We start from the raw sequence: 26,590 nt of genomic DNA, 5'->3' as shown, positions 1-26,590 counted from the left end.
TTTTAAACCTTTCTTTCTCAAATCTGGCAGTTTCCAGTATCTTTCATAAGTTTTTACCACGAAGGTTTTATGCATCTGAGTAGGTTACTGTGAAAATAAAATATTGAGTCCATTTTTGAATTATTTTAGGCTGTAAATAGAAAACTAATTTTATAACTGGGTTTTTGTAACAAAAATCACACGTCTTTTTTTTTTAGTTTAAAATACAATTTCATTTATAATTTTATTATGTCAGAAGAACTGGAGCAGACTGAGGTATGGTGATAAAGTTTAGTAAAGAAGCATTATTTCACTAATTTCTTTATTTTAACACAAACTATTTTCAGTTTTTATGCTTTTGATTTTCTACACGTTTATATTTTAGATTTATTGTGAAATGAAAGTGCGGGAAACCCCCTACACATGTTAATGAGTTCTGCGAACTAACCAACATATTTTTACAAAATTTAACCAAAGGGAATTACACATTTATTGATTTACAATGTCAAATAAGTTCGTCTACTGTTCAGAAAATGTTACCAATAATGAAAGTTAGTAAAAGAGGTCGCTTAATTAATTTCGCATTCTTTTATGCCAACACCATATAAAATTGTTCAATGATAAAAGACAGCTTCTCATTTTTGAAACAATTATTGTATTATTTTCTTATGTACATTTTTCAGTATTATACCTGCTGAAAATTTTTTCCTCTCTTAAAATTGTATCATTAGATCATTCTTTTATAATGTGGCATTAGGGAAACTGAATATGCAAATTGAAAATATTTTAATCTTTAGTTTCGAAATTTGTTGACGCATTTCTTTGTTTTCTGGATATTATGTAAGTAAACCGAATTTATCATTTGTTATGCGATTATTTCTTCACTGTGAAGAGCTACAAAATGGCTAAATTTGAAAAGTCAAATAATTCATTTGCAATAGATTATATCAAGTAATCATCAATTTGAAGTTACAAAATATCAATATGGCTAGTTGTTTATATAATAAGCCCAACATATTACTTGTAAAGAGACAACTTTCTAATAAATGATAAAAGCACATGTATAGCATATATCCCAGTCACCAAATATAATGAGGGTTAAGGGTTAGTTGACTTGACCCCTAGAATGTTGTTTCTGTTTTTCATTAATTTTAGGATTTTATTTTTAATGACAAAATTATGCTCTAATTTTTGTTACATAAGTTACTACAAATGTTTCTATATTAAATGTCAATTTGTTTTCACACTTATACAATAGGTTTGAAACTGGCGCGAAGCAATGTGCTAGTGTGAATAATAGGGTTGTAGTTTTGGCCATGCCATTGGCAAAAACTGGTTTAAACCGGCCAAAACTGGATTTAACCACCATAGAACTGGCCAAAACTGTATTGTATAAAAACACACTAATATGTGTACACATACAGTTTGTATGCATAATATTGCATAAAGTTCAGAAATAAAGTAAAATAAAAAATGGTAATTTTGCTTAAGTTTTTTTTTAAGTAAATATTAAAATATTCATCATAAAAATAGAATCTTGAATTTCATTATAATTTAGAGTATGAAATTAGTTGTCAATAATCATTGTTCTGGATTACTTAAACACTTTTAGGTCCATGTGATGAATGGTTAAGAGAAGGGTTTTTTTTTGTACAAAAAGTTGAATATATTCAATCACCATGCTATTATTTCAGTTATTATGAATTCTTATTTATTTAGAAATTTGTGTTTCATTTTTTTTTTAACCTGTGGTGAAATTATTAAGATATTAAATGTTCTTTTTCAAATATCTCAGTGTCCGCTCGTTTGTAATGTTTCATTTTCATACAGGGAAAACAAGGAATTTTTTTCCAAAATTGAGTGGCAATCCTGACATTTTAATGAATGAATCACAATTGAAATAGTTTTTAAAATTGATTTATTGATTAAATGCAACTTTTCTTTAACTCTAAAAGTTATTCACAATGAAGTAGTATAGTTTATTAGGACTATATATAGAGTTGCTACTGCTATGTATAGAGAAAATAAAATTAAGAAAAAATTAATTTGAATTTTGACATCATAAATTTAAATTATGTTTTTCGCAATCCCTTGTTTTTTTTGCATGTGTGCATTTTTGTCTGTGTGTGGGTGAGAGGCGGATACAAGGGGAGGGTCACGCGGGTCATGACCCCCCCCTAAACCGTCGACAATATTATCCGTTTCCATTGTGTTCAAGCACATGATGAATAAAATGTGAACGGTCTTAGTAATATTTTCAATTCATTATTGTTTTTAAAGTAAATATTTAAAATATTGCTCTTCGTTTCATTGCTTATGAAATTAATTAATAACGTTTATGCTCTACTAAGTACCTTATTCCTACCGATATGGTGCTTTTTATTGACCCACAAGCAGTTTCAAAAATTTTTAGTATGTAAACCGTAAAATCGTTCATGGGGAGGAGCATTCTCCAGCATGACCCCCCTAAAATGGCAGTCTGTATCCGCCCCGGGTGTGAGTGTTTGTGTGCAGGCGTGTGTGTATGTGTAGGCCTGTGTTTGTGTCTGTGGTCAAGCATGAGTGTGTGTGCAGGCATGCGTGTGTGTACATATGCATGTGGGAAATGGACACAAACTGGAGATGGTTTTCGCTAGAGGAGCAGCATCGTGAGGCCGGTCGACTGTGGTGCTGGCTGGAAAATAAAATCATAGCACGCCAAAAACAGTCAAGTGAGAACAATAAGCAATCGTGATTGCTCAATAAAAAAATGGCAATAATGGTCAAGCTTGTTCTAATTAGAGGTCCAGAACAGTTGCCTAGTTTGTTTTTGCTGAATGGTAGGTCTGAAAAATTGTCAGAAGGGTTCTGGATATTTTCAGTAAGTTACCGCCCTGTAGGCAGGGCTAAGGCAGAAATACATGAAATACACCACCAGCTCAGTCATTCCAGCCGAAGACTGCAGTTTCGTGCTTATTAGCACTCATCAGCCCGGAAGAGGAAGTGACTGGCTGGAGGTGGAAATCCACTTAAGGAAGCCAAGAGTGCCAAACAAACAGGTTGCTAATATAGAATAAGCAGTGACCAGATGAGTGACTAAAGAAATGGTTTGGTTCAACTCGAAGATTGAAGGCAAGGCACAATATTTTTCAATAAGTTACTGCCCTATATCCACCTTCAGCTCAGTCACTCCCTATTCTGGATGAGTACTAATAAGCACAAAACTGCAGTCCTCGAATGGAATAACTGAGCTGGCGGTGTGTTTCATGTAAGAGTTCTGGATAGTTTTTTCTTTCATAACTTGGGAGAAAAATCATTTATTTGTTTCCAGTATCTGTAACCATTTTCTGTTTCAAGTATTCTGTAGATTTTCCTTAAACTAATTGTATGAGTGAAAATTAAGCTTTTATTTTTCAATTAGAATGCTCAAGGTGATGACATTGCTCCAGAAATGATGATTAAGCATCCTCTTCAAAATATGTGGAGTCTATGGTTTTATAAAAATGATCGTACCAAATCATGGGAAGAAAACTTGATGGAGATCACCACTTTTGATACAGTTGAAGATTTTTGGGCGTAAGTCACTCATTACTTTTAAATTTTGTATAAGAATCATGTTCATGATTGTATGAGAATGGTTTTTATTTTTTCACTCTTGTGTGTGTTTTATTTCTAAATGCACCATTTAAAAATTGATATTGAGCATTATTTGATGTGAATGTATGTAAAATTAAAATCACTAATAAATGCAAGTTTGTTTCTATATTTGTAATACATTCTATTTATGTTTTAATCATGAATGATTGGGAGAAAAAATACTAAGTCACCAGACTAGTTTTGTTTGAAAAATTTGCTCTCTCCTTCCCCTCCCATATAAGTTTTTGGTGTAACTATGCTTGATCTGTTTCATTCCATCTGTTGGCACCATTTGTTGGCGTTTGTGTGTAATCTGTTCAGCGATCCTGTTTTAGCTTTCACATAATTATTTTTTCATTCACTGTTATAGTTTTTAGCTGTGGCTTACCTGTATGCAAGTGTTACTGATTTTTTAATGTTATTGCATACATTAGTATCATTTTCCACCTATTTTGCGGATTATCCGCGCAATTCGCTTATCCACGGTTATGGTGCCACTCTATTCTGCCGATAATCTGGAGGTCTATGTGTCTGTAACAATATTTCCTCTGAAATGTCCCTCAATACTAGTTCTTTTAGATACAGAACACACAGGGAAAGCCATTCCGTCCTGTCCCACCCCTTGAACTTTAAGGGGCCTGAGATAATTGATAAAACAGTCTACAGGACATCCAGGTTGTCTACAGGCCAGCCAGAGAAAAAAGCATAAAAATTATAAATTGTCACTCGCTGCTGTCAGTATTGAGCCATTGCAGGTGGCGAATGAGGTTTGACAAGGCCGACGCAACTGCATGTATCTCATTGTTCAAAAACACCCAAAAAAAAAAAAAAAAAAAGCCAAACTAGTCTATTCATCATTCAAAAAAAAGTTTGACAACGGTTTTCAAATCAGGTTTTTAGAATCTCGTAGTAGAGAGAGCGTTAATTGAATGAGTTCACATTCTGACTTGGAATGAACTTAGTCTAAGATGTAATAAAAGTTGATTTCTAAGTCAACTCAACTTAAGAAATGTGAGAGAGGTTGAGTCATTATCTTTAATATAGAACAGGGTTCAGGTTTACGCCTATAGCAGGTTTTTTAGGCAAATTCCAAGAAAAATCACAGGTCCCAGGGACCCAGAAAACCTAAAAGATAAGAACCAGAAAACAAATTGGAGAAAATGCTAAAGATCCATTTAGTAGATGCTTTTAAGCTTCAATGACCAGGAGTATCAACAGAAAGGGATTAAAATGACCCTATCTCTTTATCAGCTATCCAAACACACCCCTTGACCCATCAATGGAGTTTTAGTGATAAGACTGGAGCTTACAGTGACCTCCTGGGCAGATCTCAGGGAGCAAGTTCATAAATAGCCCATTGTACTGTATTCTAAGAATAAGCTCTCCCTCTACTTTTATCTTGAGGAAATTCATGAAAACAGCAATGAAGACTAAAAGTAAAAGTGGTTTCAATGCAATCTTCAAAATTAATACAAGGCAACTGAACAGTAAAAATATATCTATTTTGCATTCATGTAGCCAGAATTGCTTTTGAAAATCATTATTTTGCATCCCCAATGAAAGGAGGGAGAAAAAAAAAAGGGAAACATTTTCCTGATCATGCTAAACACAAAGTACTGAACTTAACATTTTTCTTGTTAAATTGTTTATGAATACTTGAAATTTATACAAAAGCACTTTAACCTTGTTTTTTTCTAGTAAATTCATCTCTTTCTGATGGGCTATTTTTATTTGGACTTCCAAAAGTTATTTCAGTGGTATTAAGAGATCGCGCCATTTTCAAAATGGCAGTTTAAAAAATAGCACAAAAGCCATAACAGATATTTTGAACGAGTCAAAATCAAGTAAAATATACTGATTTAAGATTGCAAATGAGCAATTTTCACACTCGTATGAGAAAATGCTTCGTTTTTGCGATCGCAATTTTTGCGTTGAGTTCATTCGCTTGTGATTTTCTTTTTATCATTATATAATTGCCAATGATAATTGGAGAGGGGGCGGGGGGTCTGTTTGCTTTTTTCACTAAGAAAAATTTTCAGGAAAACAAAGGTTTAGGGAGTGCTTTTTGCTTGATCAATCAGAGGCACTTGTTTTTTATTTTATGGTAAAATCCATTTTTAAAGTAAGTTTTATGTTAATCTCATTGTAACTGACCAAATAGTTTCTCACATAACTAAGTCTTGCAAGTGCATTATTTGAAAATATTTTTACAATGATAATCACAAAAAATTAAGGCAAAATTATCCAATTTATTTTATTTCATGCCCTTTTTTCCCCCCAAGTGTAAATATTTTTATATTTATTTATATGCTAAGAGTTTCTGTTTAAAATTTAAAAGACTCATTTTTTCCACCAAAGGACCCAAATCTGTTTCATTGATGGGTCTCTGGGACCCAGGTTACTGATAGTTGAACGCAAACACGGATAGAATTAAAAACTCAGAAGTAAAAGTTATAAATCAATTAGGTACATGTAAGTTTTGTTAAGTGTGAAATATGTTTTTTGACAGAATTTTTTAAAAACGTTACATGCATTTCTATGCGTGCTCGCAACTTAAATATATATATTAAGGAAACAATATTGGATGCTTTTTTTATTTCGTTTCATTGGTAATGAACAGTTTTAAAATTTAGTTAAGTCACTTTTTATATTATGTCAGCGTTAGAAATCAGCAAACTGATTTCTAACTCTGTTCTTGCGGATATATGTCAGCGTTAGAAATCAGCAAACTGATTTCTAACTCTGTTCTTGCGGACCAGTCAACATGAATATATACTGGTCCTCAAACAACATCACTGGTCCACTTAAAATTAAACACTAAATATGTTTGTATCAGACATTATTTACACTTTATGATGATTACATTTATTAAGTTATTTTAAATAGAACTGTTTCATTTTTAGCTCAATGATTAAACGTTAAATAAAACACTTAACTGTTCAAAATGGTAAACATAATATTAAATAGCAATGCAAACACTTAATATTAAATGACAATGTAAAACAGATAAGCAGATTTTTCTACTGATGAGGATTTTTTAATATACTTGAATGTTTCAAAATTTAAAATTTTTGCTTGGCAATGTTTAAATCTGCCAAGTATACAGTCTGAAAATAAATTTTATTAAATAACCCTTTAAAAAAGGCAACCAAAAATTTGATTTTAATTTTATCATTTTTACATAGTCTCAGGACGTTATTTTCCCCTCCAAGTGTGATAATTATTGAGTAAAATGTAAATGTGATTTAAAATTATATAAAACTTTTTAAAAAGAAAAAAAAATTCTAAAAGATGTCAACCAATGGTTTGACTTATAAATAGCTAAACATTGGCTAGGCAAATACTTTTGAATTTTTTCTAGCACAGTGAGTATAAAAATACAGTGGTTGGTGGTCCCAGGGACTACCAATTATTTTTTTATGGTGCTCCGAGGTAGGTTTCACTGGTCTGAGATCAGTGGACCAGCAGTAATTTCTAATGCTGTGTATTTATTTTTTGTTACTATCATTGTGTTTCTAAATGTTTAAGCTGTAAATTATTATTATGTATTCAGTATTTATTTTATTTCTTTATTCTAGCCTTTATAACCATATAGAAGTAGTTAGTAAAATACCAGTAGGATGTGATTATGCACTTTTTAAGGTAATTTAATCTTGTTATTTTTTCATTGTCATGCTCAGAAATGTAGTTTTATTTCAAAACTTGTTGATGTATTTAATTATTGGAAGAGTTTACTAAATTAAGAAAAATATCAAAAGGTTAAGTCTTTTGGTCTTGCAGTTCTAGAATCAACCTAGACACCCAGTAGCAGAAACTTTATAGCCAGTCTGCGACAGTATTTTAGGCAGTTGAAAATAATTTGCAGCATTGTTATTAGTTTTATTTTAAGTTTTCATAAAATACAGAAGTCCCTTGTAAAGGTCAAGAATCAGAAATTTTCCAACTGGCAAGTGGCCACTAGACCCGAAAAACTTAGTGGCCACAATGTGGCCAAGTTTTAAATTATATAAAAAAAGGGGGTGGGGAAGCAGATTTTACTGCTTTCATAAAAATAAACAACTCTGCGCACTATGAAAAACAATTATTCAATACATATTTATTTAAATATGGAAAATGTGAGTTACAAGCAACGCTAAAACTAAAATTTTTTAAAAAATCCCGACTGAGTTGCAACTGTAGAATCAAGAGGGAAAATTCAAAAGCCTTATATTATTAAAAATCAGTATCAAGTATTTTATTTGCTATTGAATAGGAACTGGCAACAGATAAAAATATCATTTTAAATCATTGCTTTTAATTTCCTTGTCAGCCAACAATGAATTCGGTTATCAATCGCGTGAATAAAGGCTTAGCTGTTATTAAAATCTGCTTAAAAAAACACTATAATTCGAATTCTATGAAACATGGAAGTTCCAAACATTCTATCAGACACGGAAAAATATTCTTTTTATTTTGGTATTAAATTTTAAAAATTTCAACTGTTTTCACTGCAAAAATGGCAAAAAACCTTTTAGTTGTTTTTAATTAATATCTTCATTAATTAATGTCATCCAAAGATGCAACCTAGCTAAGAATACTCTATCAACTCTCCTTTTGAACAAATTGTTTTTTTTCTTCAAAATCTGTCCATCCGTTCATGCGCTAGAGTGCCCCACGAGCATACACAGACACTTCAAACTTATAACCCCCTTTTTTTGTGTGTCTGCAGGGGTCGATCCAGCGTCAAATTGGGGCCGCTTTGCGGCCCCTTCACAAAATTCCGCATGGCAAAAGCGGCCCCATTCACAAAATTCCTCATCGCAAAAGCGGCCCCATTCACAAAATTCCACGTCGTAAAAGCAGCCCCTTCACAAAAATTTATAAAAAGGCAGACAATATTTTTTAAACACAAAGGTGTACGCATCTACACGGGAGCCTCTTCCACTTTCCCCCATTTTATCTTTTTGCTTGCTGCGTGAGGTGTTTTTGCTTGAGAGCGTCAGAGGGGGGACGGGAGAGGGACACTTGTGATTGGTAGCTTGTTTTCAGGAAAATCTTAAATTTTACTTTGATTACGCAATATATATTTAGTATTAATTTGTGTTGAGTTTCAAAATCCAATTCTAAAATAACTTTACTTAAAATAAAATTATTTTACATGCTGTTTTTATATTTTTATTTGTTTTGAAGATCTTGATTTCCTTACATCGGCCATGGTAAACGAATTTTTCGCATTTTTGATGTTTACTGTACCTTGTTAAGAGGCAAACAAATAAAATTTCTTATATATTTATTAACATCATTAAATTGCCAAGTTTTAAACGAAATACCTACTCTGTAAGAACGTCAAAAAATTAAACGCTGAATGCTGGTGCAGTATTATTTTGGGTTTTAATTACTTTTAAGTTTTTCAAACACATACATGGAATCTTTAATGAGTATTTCACTTCTGTGTTAAGAAATATGCGATATCTTTGAGTCTGTTCATATTGTATTTATTAGGAGTTATCATTACGTTCAGCAGCATGTGCAATTTTCATTGCTCTTAAAGTATTTGAGAGGGGCAAACAGGAAATCTGTTGTGAGACTTTCACCTTAAGAAAGTGTGCCTTGCATATGTATATTTGTAAAAAGCAATAAATGTAATGTATGTGTCAAATTACGAATAAAATGCTAAGGGTCTTACCAGTGGCGGATCCAGCCGATTGTTTTGGGAGGGGCCATCCGAAATTTTTGAACAAACTCCGAACTCCCCAGAAATTTTATTAAAATGAAGTTTTAATAACTCAATTTTCGGGGTATCGGGACATTAGATGAGGGGGTGGATTTAGGAATCTCCCTTGAAAATGTTTCAAAATTTAAATAGCCGAGTAATTTTTGAAAATTAGGAAACTAAAACCGCATTTTGTCTATTTTTGATGATATACCGAGAAAGGTCAGGTTTCAGGTGCTGGCCCCAAAATACTTTTTGAAAATAAAACTTAGAACCAAAATATTCTGTTATTATACATTGATAAGTTAGAAGAGGAGGGATGCTCTTCAAGCTCTTCAGCTGTCCATCCTAAAAATGCACCTTTAGGTAATGTTTGCTTACATTTAAGGAAGAGTGAAGGTGCTTAGAATCCTCCCTTCCTGGAAATATTTTGCATTTGAGGCTCCAAAAATTCGATTTTTAACTATTTTTATACATATTTTAGAAAGGGATGAAAAATTCGTGAGCTCCTCCAAAAACCTCCTTTTAAAGCTATCATCACGATATAAACTAGGGAGGGAGGGGGTCTTATTAAAGATCGTTTGTAATTGAAGTCCCAAAAAATTTCATTTAAGTTGCTTTTAAGCAAGTTAACTGATAAGGGCTGGATGAGCTAGTTTCCGTTGACATTTTTGGCAAATAAAAGACTTAAAATGGAATTTTTTGCTACATATCAAGGCATTTGTGAAAGGGCCATGGGAAAAGGGTTCTCCCCCTAGTTTCGAAATTAAAGCAATAAAAACGAAAAATTAGGCTCTCTTTGGTCTTGTGAACCATAGGTATACTCTGAGAACAGCAGCATTTAGAGATCGTCCAAGTGTCTGTAGTTGGAATCAAGAAATGATGTAAAAGATGGAGAAAAATTTTGGAAATAAAAGTTTTGTTTTGAGGGTAGGGACATAATTTATCTCCCAATTAAGGCTTATGCTTCTTTTTCAGTGTAACACATGTGTTAAATTTTGTTATCTTCTCATAATATTTATTTTCTTACAAAAATTCCTACAATCACAAGGCTTTGGGAGGGGCCATGGCCCCCATGGCCCCCCTCTAGATCCGCCCCTGGGTCTTACTTCCCTCCTCCCCCAGCACATTTTCTCTTGACAGCTTTCAGGTATTCTTCAAGAACTTGCAATCACCCCTGAAACCTGTCTAAGGCTTTTCTATAACGATACGACAGCTTAAAATGCTTTAATACAGAGGTTCCCAACCGGTGGTTCGCGAACCCCCAGGGGTTCGCGAGGTGCAGGAAGGGGGTTCGCGAAAATTTCGGTGCAATGGCGGATTTTTCCTAGTTTGGTAAAAAATTATAAAATATTCAATTTGCACACATAGTTACTAAATTTTTTTTTTAATTTGAAAACGCGCCAGACTCTTGTATTAAGCTCAAAAAAAAGAAAAAAAAAATCTTTCAGCGGTTTTATAATCTTGGTTAAAAAGAAATTTTCTCATTTTTTTTTCGATAGACAACAAAAAGAGATATCCTTCTTTCTTTATTGCGAGGCGCCATGCAGAAACGTTGTATTAAGCTGTGGCGGGGATCACGATGACCTTAAAAAGGCGCCATCGCGTGGAGTCAATCAAACAATATACATAATATACATATGTCGAAAAAAATAAAGAATTCTCAAACAATGCATCATATTTCTATCTGGTTGAAATATAACTCGGGAATTTCCGTCGAATTCAGTCATCGAATAGCAGACATGACAGCAAAAGGCTCCAAACTTAAAATTTATTACTGGATTTTACCCATCTGTTCGTTTTCAAAAATATATAACATCAGCATGCTCAAAGTTCTGGGAAAATAGTTGTTAACAGACGTATTTAGAGATACTTTAGAGATGCTTGAAAACAAGTGATTTTGTTTGCAATTGGTTTTGCTACGTGAACTTGCTACTCTGTTTGTGAAGTTATAATCGTGTTGGTAATTTTTATGATTAAATAACTTTCTGCTGTTATGGATCGATGGTTGAAAACTGGTAGTTTGGTTGAGCGACAAATGGACAAGCAGTCAATCGATCAACCCTCAACATCAGCAGTAACTTTCGAATCAACACAGGATATTGAAATAGATAGCTGTAATGAACTGCCGCCTCCCCCGACTAAAGAGAAAAGTGGACTAGGGGAGAAAAAAGGAAAAAAGCGAAAATATGACAGTGACTATTTACAAATGGGCTTTTATTTTACTGGAGAAGAGTCTGAACCTAGACCGCTTTGTCTTCTCTGCAACGAAGTTCTAGCGAACAGCAGTTTGAAACCGTCACTTCTGAGAAGACACCCTCGAAACATCCGACACACAAGGACAAACCTATTGAATATTTTAAAAGAAAATTGGAATATAATAAAAAGTGGAGCGTCTCTACGTTCCTGTTAGAATCCAACGAAGATAGTAAAATGGCCCTTGAAGCTTCATATCGAGTCAGTTATAGAATTGCAAGATCTGGACAGCCACATACAATTGCAGAAAATTTAATTAGACCGTGTGATAAAGATATTGTTAAGTGTATGCTGGGAGAAAAGTCAGCAAAAAAAATTGACCTGGTTCCGCTATCAAACAACACAGTATCACGCAGAATTACTGATTTGGCAAGTAATGTGGAGAAAGAACTTGTGAATAGAATAAAAGAGAATAATTTTGCGATCTAGCTTGATGAGTCGACTGATGTAGCAAACGCTGCAATATTACTTGTCTATGTTAGGTATATTTTTAACGATACAATTAAAGAAGATGTACTATTTGCAAAACCTTTGAAAACCAAAAAAACTGGAGAAGCAATTTTTGAACTGATCAACAGTTACTTTGAAGAACAGTGGCGGCGCTAGGCGTCGGCGACGTCGGCAACCGCCGACGGCCTCGCGCAGATAGGGCCTCGCAAAATTCTCAGAAGTAAATTCTCAGAAGTTTTAAGATATTTCCATGTTTTCGATTGAAGCTCTCATTAAATATAACAGACGCAAAAGTAATCAAAATAGTGCGTGCAGGAGAGACTGCACAGAGTCAGCCTTAGCAAATGTTTGGCCCAATTCTGTCGGGGCCTGAATTAAAAATATTCACTGGCAACAGCTAATTGATCAGCTAACTCTATCCCCCCCCCTTTCTTTTTTCTCATCTTTTCAGTTCTTTTCTTTTGTTTCCTAAGTTCATCTAAAAGTAAGAAAATATCCAAAATGCTGCTCCTCCGAACTCTTCCCCCTCCACACACACACACACACCGAAAGCATTATGGAGCAACTGAAATTTTGTTTCCAGATCTTAAACTTCGCGATATTTCCAGCTTAAAGCTCCCAAATGCTCAACAACGTCGAAAATCGCTTAAAATTGAGTTTTTTTAGCTTGAATTTCAAAAATTACCGAGCGTAATATTACAAAATATGGCAATACAATCGCATTTTTAAGGATTGAATTTCAGAAAATATTTGGGCAAGGGTCCCCATATCGCCTTTCTTTTATATCATAAGCAATTAGGCTTTTTAAATTTCATTAACAGAAAGTTCAAGTGGAATGACTCCTGAATATAAAATATTCCTAAGTTTTTAGGACCATAATTTTCAAAAATTTTCAAGGAATCTCTCTTTCTTCCGGTAAAATCTTCAAAGTTTGTCTAAAATTCTGAAACTTCAATTTCGAGAATTTGCAGGAAATTGATTTTGACTTTTTTTTTTTTTTAAGAATCGATCTGGGACAGTCTCTGACCCTAAAGTCAATAAATATGGCCTATAATTGCATTTTTAAGGCTTCAATTTCTAGAAATTTCCACCGAGACCCCCTGTACCTTTTTTACCTTAACATCAGCAAAGAAAGCCAAAAATGGCGTTTTTAAACTACAAATTTCGAAATCTTTCCGGGGGAGAACCCCCAGACCGCCCTTTCTATCAGGTAATTTTTTCCACAGTCAAAGTGCCGGCTCCTCCCCCCACCACGAAAAAAACTTCTTTTTGACTGTGCTACTAATCACGAAATGTTTTTGTCCCAGCAATTAAGTGAATTGGGAACCCTAAGTGCCAATAGTTAGTACAAAAACTAATTCTATGAATTCAATTATTTGTCTCACAATATTTTATGATTAAAAGGGCCTCGCAAAACTGCATCGCCAACGTTTACTTTTGCTCTCGCGCCGCCACTGTTGAAGAAAATGGAACAGATTGGTCTTTGTGTGTGGGTGTGTGCACGGATAGTGCAAAATCAATGACAGGAAAATTTGTTGGCTTTGTGGTGCGAGTAAAGAAGATCAACGAGAAAATTGAATGGACTCATTGCTGCATTCATAGACAAGCATTAGCATGTAAGCGTATTCCCGCGGAATTATCCGCTACTTTGAATGATGCGGTGAAAATTGTAAATTTCATAAAATCAAGTGCCACAAACTGCCGTCTATTTCACGCGCTTTGTGAGGAATTGAGAAGCCTTCATGTTACTTTACTTCTTCACACAGAAGTTAGACGGCTTTCCCGTGGCAAAATTTTGACACGCTTATTTGAATTGAAGTCAGAAGTCCAAGCATTTTTTGTTGATCATCCATTTCACTTGTCCACTTGCATATTCGATCCTCTTTGGCTGCAAAGGCTTGCATATTTAGCTGACATCTTTTCAAAATTAAATGAATTAAATCTATCCTTGCAAGTTGCAGTTGTTAATATTTTCGTTGTATATGATAAAATTGAAGCTATGGTAAAAAAATTGAATTTCTGGATCCAATGCGTGGAAATGGGTGAGTTTTCTTGTTTCACTTCTCTTAGTAGTTTTTTATCAGAAAACTCAATGAAACTTGATGAAAGCATTAAAAGAAATGTATGTGAACATCTGCAACATCTTGAACTAACTTTTGACGAGTATTTTCCTAATAGGCGTAACGTCCCTCTCTCAAACAATTGGATACGCAATCCTTTTGAAGGAAATCCATGCTTAGAGAACACCCTGACATTACCTGAAAAGGAAATGCTCATCGAGTTATCCTGTGATAATTCATTGAAAACTACCTTTAAAGAGCTCTCGTTAATTGACTTCTGGCTCAGTGTAAGAAATGACTATACCGTTTTGTCCAAAAAAGCAATTCGAATTTTATTACCATTTTGTACAACATATCTGTGCGAGAAAGGATTTTCCTCCTATACTTATCTCAAAGATAAATACCGAAGCAGATTGAATGCAGAGCCTGATTTAAGACTCAAACTGTCAGACATTGAACCAAACTTTCAGTTTCTTTGTTCCGTCAAACAGCCACAAATATCGCATTAAGGATTTTTTCCCCAATTTAAAGTATGCTTAAAAAAAAATAGTTGGTTTATAAAACTTCTTGTTTATAATTTTTCTTGTAGATGTAGTTTTAACTTTTTATTCATGTTTGCACTTAATGATATTTTACAATTATATTTTTGTTTATTGCAATCAAATGCTGCAAAAAATGGAAAGCAAACATGCTGTTTTTTTATTGTTTCTTACATGTTACTAATTTCAACATCAGGGGGTTCGCGAACTTTTTTGTCTGTTCTAAGGGGTTCGCAAAGAGAAAAAGGTTGGGAACCGCTGCTTTAATATAATCTTTTCCAAGAAAAAAATCACGAGAAGGTCTTTTTTACAAAAATAAAGAAAATTCACAAAAATATTTTGCTTTTTCACAAAAATAACGAAATTTCACAAATATTTTGCCTTTTCACAAAATGGGGACCCAAAAAATAAAACCTGGATCGACCCCTGGTCTGGGAGTTAAAAATAGGAATTTTTTTCCAAAAAATTAATAAATAAATGAATTAGTAAATGGGGGAAGTTGACAGGAAACTGCATTTTAGACTAATGTTTTAGTTTATAGCAAAGCTTCCAAACTCTGCAAACATTGGCAGAGTTGCGGACTCTAAAGGAATAACCGATTCCAAGTCTGAGTCTTTGAATTAAATACCTTCGGCTCCCGAATCTGACTTTTATCTCAGATTGACTCAGACTCCACAGCCATGGGTTTAACTGTGAAATAATTGTTGTTAATGTGACTTGTTTTATTTTCAGTTTAGTTTTTTAATTTATTTATTCAGTTTTTGTCGGACAACTCAAGTCCTATGTTTCTACATAAAGATATGTGATGGATTTTTTTTTTGATAATGAAAATTATTTCTTTAAGTTGACATTTTATTATTTTTATTCATTTTGGAATGTATATTACAGTAGCCCCTCGTTATATCGCGCCTCGTTATATCGCTCGTTCAGATATATCGCTCTTTTCTTCTGTCTCCCGAAATATTAAAGCCTAAAATAAGAAAAAAACTTTGCTTTAAGTTTGAAACCATTTCTGAAAACATATGGTATTGCACAGAGAAGGTCTCTTCTCTATTTTGTCAATGAACAAAAGGAAGCAATTCTTCTGAATTCGCTGGAAAAGCAGCAGCAATTCCTGTCATCCAAAAGTACATACCTGCACAGTATATTTCAGTTTAAGATGGTCTATAAACTACTTGACATCTTTTGTATTGATACATTGCCTTTACAAGGAGTGAGAGACATGAAGCAAGTGTCATAGTAGCCCATGTAGAAGAGAATATACGCCCTTCTTTTAGTACAGAAAAGATTTGTACTTGGTTGCATAAACCAGGATTTGCATCAAAGAAGGGAATAATGATCTGGACGGGCGAAATAGTTTCCTGGAAACAATCTGGTTTCTTTTACTTTTCACATCCTTTCTACTGCAAGTAAAACGGATTAGAAAACCTACTCGGAATAAGAGGGTATTAGAATGCTCATTCTTATCTCGCGGCAGCTCAGAAAGATCGTCTTCATTCGCCCTTTGACGATTTTAACTTTCTGACGGTGAAAATTTACTTAAATTTCAATCTTGTTTAAATTTCAATAGGTGTGATAGTACCCACATTGAAGCCATTAAAAACTTCTGACGATGAAAATTTACTTAAATTTCAATCTTGTTTAAATTTCAATAGGTGTGATAGTACCCACATTGAAGCCATTAAAAACTAATGTCAAAAAGAACGAATGCCAATTTACTTGTGTATTAGACATAACTATTTTTAATGCCCTCCGTTATATCGCGCTTTCGGATATATCGCTCTTTTTCTTGGTCCCCCGAAAAGCGCGATATAACGAGGGGTTACTGTAATTCATTTTAAAAAATTATTTTTTGGCAACAGGGGAAAAACAAACTATTTTTTTGGTATGATGTATTTATTTTAATGGAGCTTATTAATTTTAATTATTTTTTCTGTTTGAAAGCAGTTAAAAAAAAATTTTTTTAATGGAAAAATAGTGTATGATCTGCTTTGTTTAAAAGGTGCAGGTATTTTATTTGTTCGTTTATTTTTTTTTTTTTTACGCATCTAATTTTTTCGATGAGCGAGGCATATGTTATTTCTAGAAATCAGCTTAAAATACTTTAAGAACATGCTTGAAACAATTTGCGATTTTAGCTATTTTTGAGAATATTGATCAGATACTAGAAAGTAGATATGTGTATACGAAAAGTAGGCTCATTTAGTTCTAGACAGAACTTGTTTGCATATGTAAAAGAGTAATGAATTAATTCTATGTGTAAACTTTTCATCATGTAAAATTCTAGTATTTGCATTATGTCTTTTATATAACATTCTTAACCTTTTAGCCAACTCCATTCTGAAAAACCTTCATTTAAATTGCTTATTTTGATACAGTTTCATGTATGCCTAAAGTCAGACCGATTAGCTAAATGAAAAACCATTACTGATTTGATAGGCAATGTAACTTAATTTTAAATTTGTATTTAATAAATTTTTCTTATTTCTTAGCATGCAAGTGCATTTGTAAGAAATGTATGATTCTGAAATATTAGTAATAAACTACTATTGATTTTGTCATTGAGTGTGAGTTTAAACTCTAAATTCTATTTTCTAGCATGGTATCAAACCTATGTGGGAAGATTCTAGAAATAAACAAGGCGGTAGATGGCTTTTTAATGTACAAAAGTCCCAAAGAGTGACAGACTTAAATAATTATTGGCTTGAAATTGTAAGTATCCTTTTGTTTTCATATTTGTCATAAATAATGTAATATCATTGAATCTTTAAAAGAGGGAAGTGAAATGTTTTACACCCTAAAACATTAGTGCAAGACCTTCTGTCTCGAGACGGTTTTCCGTCTTGGTGAAATTGCCAAGAATGGGGACAGAAAAGAAATTCCACGACTTTCTTTCAATTTTTACCTTGAAACAATGAATCAATAAACAAAATTAGAAAAAATGGTGTTTGTATAATGTTTTAAATATTGGTCTGTTCCATAATTTAAATGCATATGTTTGCATCTTCCTTTGCCTCTAATCCCAAGCTCTAAACTTTCTGAATCCGCTTTAATTTTATTTTGTTATAAATGTGCTTTTCGTAATGTGTTCCATGTTGCCTGTACCTTTCACTCCTTGATATGTTAGTGAGATATTTTTGCAGGTTTGTGTTTACATATGTTTGTGAACTTGCATTTTCTGTGATAGACTTTGTTAAAAACATTGTTCTTGCTAGACTGATGAAAATCTTAAAAATCTTTTACGGTTTGGCTCTTCCCCTTGATCTCCAAATGTTGCAGAGCTATTAAAAACTAAATCAGTACAAGAGCCTCATTGTTTAGATCAGTGTAATTTGCCTTCATTCTTATTAGTGTATTTAGGTTAAATGAAAAATTAAAAAAGCAGCGTTTTAAACTAATTTTCTGTTCATTAAGTAATTTTCCTGCTCATTACAAATTAATCTTTCCTGCTTTCATTGTAATTTAATTTTTCTGTAATTCAAACATAAATATATTTAAAAAAAAAAGTTTTAAAAAATAGTTATTTAAAAGAAATTATTTTAATTTTAACAGCTTTTTAAATTCAAATTTTTAACAAATTTTCTTCAAAGTTTTCAAAATCATATTTTATTGACTATGTTACGGTAGGGCAGTACAGATTCATTTGGACTGGTACGCTCATGACTACTGATCCTAAAATTGTCACTTAAGATAATTAGTGTTAGATTACTGTTCAGGTGAAAAAACTGTCATCTCATTACAAAGACAAAATTAGATTAATTGTGAATGAATTAATGAATGCTTTTAATTAATAAAAAGTGAAGAAAATGTCCCTCAGTTTTCTTTTTGACACCACTGGAAAGAGCGGCTTTTTTTACTCCATATCTAACTCGACCTACAGTCAAAAAACTAAGCTTTTACCTCCAAATGAAAAAAAGTTACAAGCCGTTAAAATCAAGTTTGAACAATCTCATCTCCATTCAAATTATTGACATTTTATTTGGCGTTGCCATAGTTACGTCTTTTAGATTTGTTTGTTTCTTCTTTCTTAATCACATTTTAAGGGTTTCGATTTTAACGAAAAATCTAGGCTGAACTCAATTCAAGCCCCGAGGTAAAGAGCAAAATATATTACTAGAGACCACGAATATGAAAGCAACTTTTCAGACGTACAAAACTGCAGTTTTACAATGCTCAGGAGCCCCTTAGCCTAACGGCTCTGCAAATTGATACAAGTTACTTTGAAACCCAGGGAAGGGGTGCTTAATCTCTTTAATTGACAATTTAAATCTTTGTGAATCAAATAAGGTTTCGAAGCAATCTTCTGGGGGGGGGGGGAGCGTCAGTGAGCAGGGGGCAGAGCCTCCTAGTGTTTAAAAAAGGTTCTGAATTTTTTTTTTTTTACTTTTGTATTTGAAAGCAATAACTTGTGATCAAAAATAAGCTACTTAAATTTGAAGGGAATATAATCTTATGAGAAAGTCTTGAAAAAAATTGATAGAATTTTTGATCTATTAGCTAAAAATATTTTTAAAAACTTTTTTGACAAATATTCTTTATACAAATCATTAACATAATTTTTGATTTCTTCTTTAAATGAATAAATATGCTTTATTAGAGGGCTCAATACATCAGTTAATATAACTAACCTAAAAAGTTTGTTTCCTGCATTTTTCTCATAAAAAATCCATTGCTATCAATGATATTATTTCTTAACCCACAATATTTCAATTGTTTAAAAGCATATCCAGATCTTTTTAATTTAGCGATATTAAACAAGATGTAACATTATAGTATTTTGTCAATTTACTTACATGCATGAAAAATTGAAACTCAAATAAAAATTATATGAAGTGCCTTGGAGATGATTTTCACAGGTTTTTGATGCTAAAATTTCAAATTCTGTAAGGGATATAAAACTATTGAACATTGCAATAATACACACACATGCTCTAAAAGAAAGATGTGTAAAAATCCTCTCTCATTTAAGAAGATCTTTTTCATTCTTAAGTTAAACAATATTTATTTAAACAGTTTTAAGCTGTCATATCCTGAAAATATTTGTTTGGAAAATCGGCACCTGTGATCATTAACCAAACAGGGATGTTGGTTCCACGCAGGACCGGATTTGGAAGTTTGGAGGCCCCTAATCAGGGTTTGAAAAGATCATCATATTTTCAAAAATATCCGATACATTGATACATATCCAAATATTTTGATGTATATGTATATATCCGATATTTTCGACCCGTGAAAGTTAAGATATTTTGAAGAATGTTTGAATCATTATTAGCATTAAAAGAAGTAAGCTCTTTGTGAAATGGAGTAAAAATCATAGGAAAGCAAATTAGCTGGAAAAGGAGAAAAAAGGAAGATTTTGTCTTCTGGCCAGAAGATTGGAAGATTAGTGAAAGAAAAATCTCTTCTGTCAAAATCAGACTAGTTGGCAGGCATAGTTTTGACATTAGCTAAATGAAGTGATGTTGAAATTTGTTTTATCATAACTATAACAAATTTTATTGTGATGCCTGAAAATAGCTTGAATTTCTTAAATTTTTTTTTCTTTTTGTTTTTAGCTTCTATGTATGATAGGCGAAGCTTTTGATGAATGTAGTGAAGATATATGTGGAGCTGTAGTACAGATTAGGAATAAAGGTGATAAGCTTGGTATCTGGACAGCAGATGTAAAGCATGAAGATGCTATTATGAAAATAGGGTGAGTGCTATTGAACTGAACTTTTTCTTTTATGCGTGTGTAATTATTGACTGATTGATAAACAATTTGAAATTGTACACTGGCATACAACTTGTTTTTTTTTTATATAATTGTAATTGTTTTGTGCCAAAGCAGAAGATAATTTTTTTAAATTCTATTTGGTAAAAATGTTATATTTGTATCAATTTACACAAATTCCTAACTTCATGTAAACTTGCCTAGATCATGTATAGGGTCTCTCAATAAGAGCAGGTAGATGTAGAAATGGAGTAAAACAAGCTGTGCGTGAGATATTAACAACATTCCTTTTTTATTAAAAAGGCCCATGCTTGCCATTTTGTATATGGCATATAACATAGTTAAATTCTCTACTGCGGCTTCTCAAGATGGCACAGATCCAAATGGTCAAATTTTAAAAATGACCCTGCTATATAGAACTTGCTGAATTTGAGCGCTGACCTCAGTCAGGGTTGCCAGGCACTTGGAAAATATGGAAAGCATGGAATTGTCACGTGATTTTAATTGTATGGATATGTATCTGCTGTGAAATAGATGAAAAGCACTCAACGCTTGCCCTGCAGGAACACTCATTTTGATAAGTTTTATCATTTAAGACATGCTGCTCAATCGTAACTTGCCATGGTGATTTAACTCATAGACGGATTGGAAGGAGGGACTCTGCTGTGGCTATTTGTCCTGATTTGTGATGACATTTTCCGAACTTTTTTTGAGCAGGTCATCTTGTCTAAAAAAAATTCTCATCAAAATGTGGTTTAAATTCTTTGCTCATTTTTGTTTCTAAGAATGTCAGCTTTAGAGACACTACCCACCGAACCCCCTCCGCACCTTCTTTTTTGACCCCCTTCCAGTTTTTTTTTGTGCACCAGCCGCCTACGATTTGGCATGAAGTGACTGAATGATAAACATTAGGTTAGACGTCACCAAAACAACATAGCTGCCAACGTCTACTCGCCCAATTGGAAGACCCTATACAATTTATAATAAAAGTAAAATAATATGTTTATAATCTTTCATGTTAAATCATTATTCTGAATTTTACTTTTAGACGAGTTGTTAAAGAAAGGTTACATATTCATCAGAGAAATGCTATAGGTTATGAGGTAAGTTTGTAAGTTAAATCTAGGATATTAAGCTATCAACTATATATATATATATATATATATATATATATATATATATATATATATATATATATATATATATATATATATATATTAGGGTGTCCCAAGATATAATGGCGAAAAAAAAATTTGGGAAATCGAATACGCATACCCTCCATATTTTTTCCTTTTCGCCTCAGAAACATCAGAAAAAATTTTTATTGCAATAAAATAACGGGAACCCGTGCCGACTTGAGGGCAAAGTTGGACCTGAAATCCTGTACGGCGACTACAGTAGGAAGATTGCTAACTGTATAATTCCTTACTACACGTGACATCAATTTATTTAAAGCATATATTTACAACAATATTACTATTACACTACAAGAAACATCACTGCATATATTTTTGTTTCAATGTTTGCATCTTGCAGTCAAGATGCAAACATTGCTCCTTCCGGTGCTCTCGAACGCAACGTAACACAAATTGTTTTAGCTCCTCATCAGCTGGTAGCAAACCATGAAAGTCCTGCATCATGTTTACCGCTCTTTCAGCTACATTGTTTACTGCTTTGAGCATTGAAACCATCTTTCTCACTTCAAGGAATGAAGTATTATTGACCCATAAAGAGGGACTCTCGTTGAGAAAACTATCATCAGTTTTTAAGTCTAGTGAACAATGACTGACTTTTTGCTGATATGAAATCGTCAATTGCTTTCTCTGCAAAATAATAAAATAACCGGTAACAAATGCACGATATAAATGAATAATTAAACAACTAGATGAAATCATTGTGCAAAACTTACCATACAATGAACCACAAAGATCTTACATCGAAGGAATGTATTTTTCTCATGGGTCACCTTTTTTTTTCTTTTCTTTTTTTTTTCTTCTTCTACTTCATCATCAAAAAGAGCTAAGAGGTCAATTTCGTCAGATAAATACCATAAATGCTGGATGATATTTGGGTCCACATTTTCTTACGCTTTCAAACATTTCAAAAGCACAAATCTTTGTTGAGTGCTTTGACTTCCAAAATGCTTTGAAGCCATGGTTTCACGTATATCGTCACTACAAACAAGCCGACGTCTGACAATGCTTCATTTTCCTTTGTATCTAATTTTAGTTGTGAACTAAATAGTAATATTTTTTTAGGGAGTAAATCGCTCCACCCATCCATTGAGCTTAATGCATGGTTCCAGGTGGTCTTATTTTACATTTATTTTCTGTATCTCCACTTAAAAATGTGATAGACAGTTCTGTCAACTCTCGATAGCCATCCTTGACCGTTATATTTGTAGGTTCAGCACGGTAAAAGACAAGTAAATTCTCAAGTTCGGATACAGTTCGAAACAACTTCGCAGCTCCTCTATAGCACTGTATTTTAGTGGGATCGATGTTTTTCCAAGACTCTGAGATTTTTGAAGAGTGGAATATTCGGAATTGTTGTGACTTGCTGAATTTTCGCTTCGAATACTGCCTTTCATACCAGTTTATATATATATATGTTGGCGTCAAGCAAAGGAAAGCATTTCTCTATCAAATTTTTGCTCAACAAGGGCGCTAGTACCATTATAATGACCTGTATTGGAAGCTGTAGTATCACAATAGAGAATTTGAACTTTCTCTTTGAGATCCCAATCTAAAACTGCCTTCCAAACAGCCTGTGCCTGTTCTTTTCCTGTATAATTATCCTGCTTAGGCACAGCAATGAGTTGTTCCTTACATCCATATGAAATAACAATAATTTAGCGGTCGTCTGATTTTTGAGCACTCAAAGCTTTTATAATTTCCTCGCGCTCCTTCTGCTCGTCGTCGGTTCGAATTTTTTGAATTGAAAAGATTTACTTATCGGAAATTTATCAACCTTACACCCAAGTGCGTCAATAGTAGCTTCAAGAATAAGCACAGAAACTCATATACTTATCTGACACCTGTCCAATGCTGCAACTAATTTAGGAGTAATAAAATTGCACCTCATTACATATTTACTTGTTCCAGGTTCTGATGTACTTGTTCCAGGTTCCGATATAATTGTTCAATGTTCTGATATACTTGTTCCAGGTTCTGGTACTCTTCTTTCAGGTTCTGATATACTTGTTTCAGTAGCAAGAAAATCATATCTTCCTCCATTTTATTAACTGGTGTACATCAACATGTGTGCAATATCAAATAAATAGTTTAATAAATTACTCACAAATTCTAGTTGGCGCTGCCTGAATACTTCTTGCAGTTTCTTTGCATTTTTTTTTTTGTAAGTCTCTTCAAATAGAATTACAGGTTTTTAATTTTAGTCACGCAATTTGGCAACGATTTGGTGGAAATGCGTGTCTTTTCCCAAAAGATGATTCATTTCTGAATAGCGAGATTTGTACTTTCACTGATGGTTAAATTTACTACTCGAATGTTATAAAACAAAATAGACAGAACTTGTTCGTTGGAGAGAAGTTTTGAGTCCGTAATTTGATGTTTTACTACTCCTATTAAAAATATCTCTTTTTTATCGAACTACGCAATTCCACTGCCATGTTTCGCTCATTATGGAAGAACTATACTACGCTCACTGACCGAAGTGTATTCGTACTGACACTTTTAAAGTTTTTCACATTTCCACGCATAAGCCCCCAACATCTGTTTTTCTGTTTTAATTTGTTTTCTGAGCTCCATTTACAGCTGTTTTGAGCTTCGCAAAGTATCGCGTCTCCTGCGTTCGCTTGTTTAGGAATACACGTGTTATTTACACGTTTAGGCGCAAGTCGGCACGGGTTACCGTGCTTCAAAGTGCATGAAACTTTTTTTGCAACGGTTTTGATATAAAAGGAAAAAAATAAGAGGGTATGCGTTAAAAAAAACGACTTTCATTTTTTTGGGACACCCTAATATATATATATATATATAGTGAAGGTGAACTGCATTAATAAGCTAAGAAGGAAAAAACAATTTTTCTCATACCGAATTCGGGTTTTTGCTACAAATTTAATGCAGATCGTTCATAAACTAAATGAAACTTATTTTTAATGACATTTTGATCAATCAACTGTATGTATAATGCTAATTTGAAATAACACCACATTTGTCTAGCTGAACCAAAGAGTCTATGGAAAAAAAGATTATGAAAATTTGTGTAAAATTATTTCACATTAGGAAGATGTGCGTTATTAGGGACCATTCATTAATTGTGTAGGGATGATTTTGGTATTTTGACCCCCCTCCTCTCCCTCCCCCATGTAAGGGTACATAAGACTTTTCAAACCCCTCCCCCCAATTCTTATGTAAGATTCCATTTCATTTTCAAAATAATAAAATAACGAATCTTACATTACTGAAATCGTTATTAAAATAAACTTTTTTATGGAAAGAAATGTCTACTAAAAAGTTGAAATTTAGACTGAATGTTTTTCCGACATTTTTTTGTAATTAAAATTAAACATTCCATACATACTGCGATTCTTTTACTGTTTTTATACTATTTATTCTTTGTAAAACAAATAAAAACCAGCTCATCTTCATATGTTTTTTACCTTCAAGACATAAATGAAATATGATTCCTGCCAAACCACTTAACGGTGCGATTTTTAATGTAAAATATTGACTTGGAAAATATTACATAAGAAGGGTTTGACTCCCCCCCCTCAAAGTGAGGGTATGCAGAGATTTTTCCAACTCTCCCTCCCCTCGGGACCCTTACCTAATTAATGAATGGCCCCTAATGCCTTTTGAAAATTGGCTGCCTCTTTCTTTTCTTTTTTTTTGAATTAAAACTTTAATAAAGTATAACAATCTAAGAATACAGATTACACATTATTTTTGTGGGGAAAGTTTCAGGATCTGTATCTTGCATATTTCTTGACATTGGTTCATAATTTGTAACATCATTACTTTTGAACTCAGTCTTATTCTTAAGATCACTTTAGTTATGCTACCTATTTTGCTTTCGAAGTTGAAGAAAAATAAAGTGGAATACAGTCAACTCTCAACTCACAGCTTTATAACATGAATATTCCTAGATCTCTGAGTTTTCATTGGGTCCCAAACTCTTAAGGAGACTGTGGGAACTTCCCATAGCTTGTACTATCAATAACTCAAATGATTTCAAGCTGGTCCCTTGGGACTTCGAGTTATTGAGACTGTAATATCATTCATGAATGTTTATTATGTCCAAAGTACTGGAGCTTTGAATGTTGCACCATTTTCGGAGTTGTTTAGATATTAAAAGTTCTACTGGGGGAAAAAAAGGCATTTATAAGAAATTTACTGGGAACTGTCATATTAAGTGTCAAATAAATATGCAGAGCATATTGAATATTATGAAAGTTTAAAAATTAAGTAGCATTTGCAGTTTCCAAAAGTTAGTGCAAATGTATTTCACTATTCGCTTTAATAGTACGTTAAAAATTGAATACAAGTCATCTTTTTATTTTGCCTCTGAGGCCAAGTATAGTAAAGTATTAAATATTAGTAGGAAAATCGAATATTAAAATGAAAACATTGCATTAAATATTTTTAAAAAGTTGTTTGTATTTCTGTTAGTTAGAATCATGAATAAAGAGCAAATAAATTGAGTTTGTTTCAGTGCAATTTTCAATATCTTTCTTTACTTTTTAGGCACATGCTGATACTCAAGTAAAACAAGGGTCTTCAACAAAGTGCAGATTTCAAATTTAACGCTATTTAATTCAATAATACAAAAATAACAGTTGTAAAGGTGGTTTGTTTTGCATTGTTTTGTCCAGGAGCGCGCGAAAAATATTTATCCCTCATTGCATTGCGCTTGGATGTTTTCTTCCAGGTTAAGGGTGACTATTTCTTTTGTGTTTGACAAAAACTGCATAGTCTCTTTTTTAAAATTCTTGCTCATTCGTTGTTTGCGGTTTTGTGTAAAAAAAAATGCTGCCATCATGGCACAGAAGCAGAATATTTTTGTGTAGTTAAAAGTATATTTTAATTATCATTTTTTAAGTATTGTGTATTGAAATATTAATATATTTTTCCTTTGTGTTGTAAGCGTATTTATGTAGCATTGTATGATATTGAAATAAATCATCTTTGCAGCTCGCCATTTGTTGGCTTTCTTAACTTTATTTTTTATTGTGCATTGAAATGTTAATGTATTCTTTCTTTGTGTTGTAAGCATATTTATGTAGCATTGTATAATACTGAAATAAATCATCTTTGCAACTTGC

General features: G+C 32.9%; 2 protein-coding genes across 2 annotated transcripts in view; one reads left to right on the top strand and one right to left on the bottom strand.

Moving 5' to 3' along the window:
• LOC129219854 (gastrula zinc finger protein XlCGF71.1-like) overlaps positions 1 to 26,590 on the bottom strand; it is a 246,465-nt gene that overhangs the window by 210,660 nt on the left and 9,215 nt on the right. The gene's annotated exons all lie outside the window — the stretch shown is intronic.
• On the top strand, positions 35 to 26,590 carry LOC129221459 (eukaryotic translation initiation factor 4E-1A-like). The gene is made up of 7 exons (XM_054855940.1): positions 35 to 255; positions 3,380 to 3,534; positions 7,173 to 7,236; positions 17,190 to 17,303; positions 20,147 to 20,286; positions 21,353 to 21,407; positions 26,013 to 26,590. Exons 1-7 carry the CDS (start codon positions 229 to 231, stop codon positions 26,070 to 26,072), a joined length of 615 nt encoding a protein of 204 aa, XP_054711915.1. The 5' UTR covers positions 35 to 228; the 3' UTR covers positions 26,073 to 26,590.

Source organism: Uloborus diversus, chromosome 4 (genome assembly GCF_026930045.1).
Source record: "Uloborus diversus isolate 005 chromosome 4, Udiv.v.3.1, whole genome shotgun sequence".
Classification (NCBI taxonomy): Eukaryota; Metazoa; Arthropoda; class Arachnida; order Araneae; family Uloboridae; genus Uloborus; species Uloborus diversus.
The sequence above is the reverse complement of the archived record's forward strand: the minus strand, read 5'-3'. Positions and strand labels throughout refer to the sequence as shown.

What these genes read in the sequence shown, in the direction of transcription:
- LOC129221459 (XM_054855940.1), top strand. Translation starts at nt 229, where the DNA reads ATGTCAGAAGAACTGGAGCAGACTGAG. An exon ending in GTGATTATGCACTTTTTAAG is followed by an intron (nt 7,237 to 17,189) that starts GTAATTTAATCT and finishes TCTATTTTCTAG; the next exon opens with CATGGTATCAAACCTATGTG. An exon ending in GATGCTATTATGAAAATAGG is followed by an intron (nt 20,287 to 21,352) that starts GTGAGTGCTATT and finishes TTTTACTTTTAG; the next exon opens with ACGAGTTGTTAAAGAAAGGT.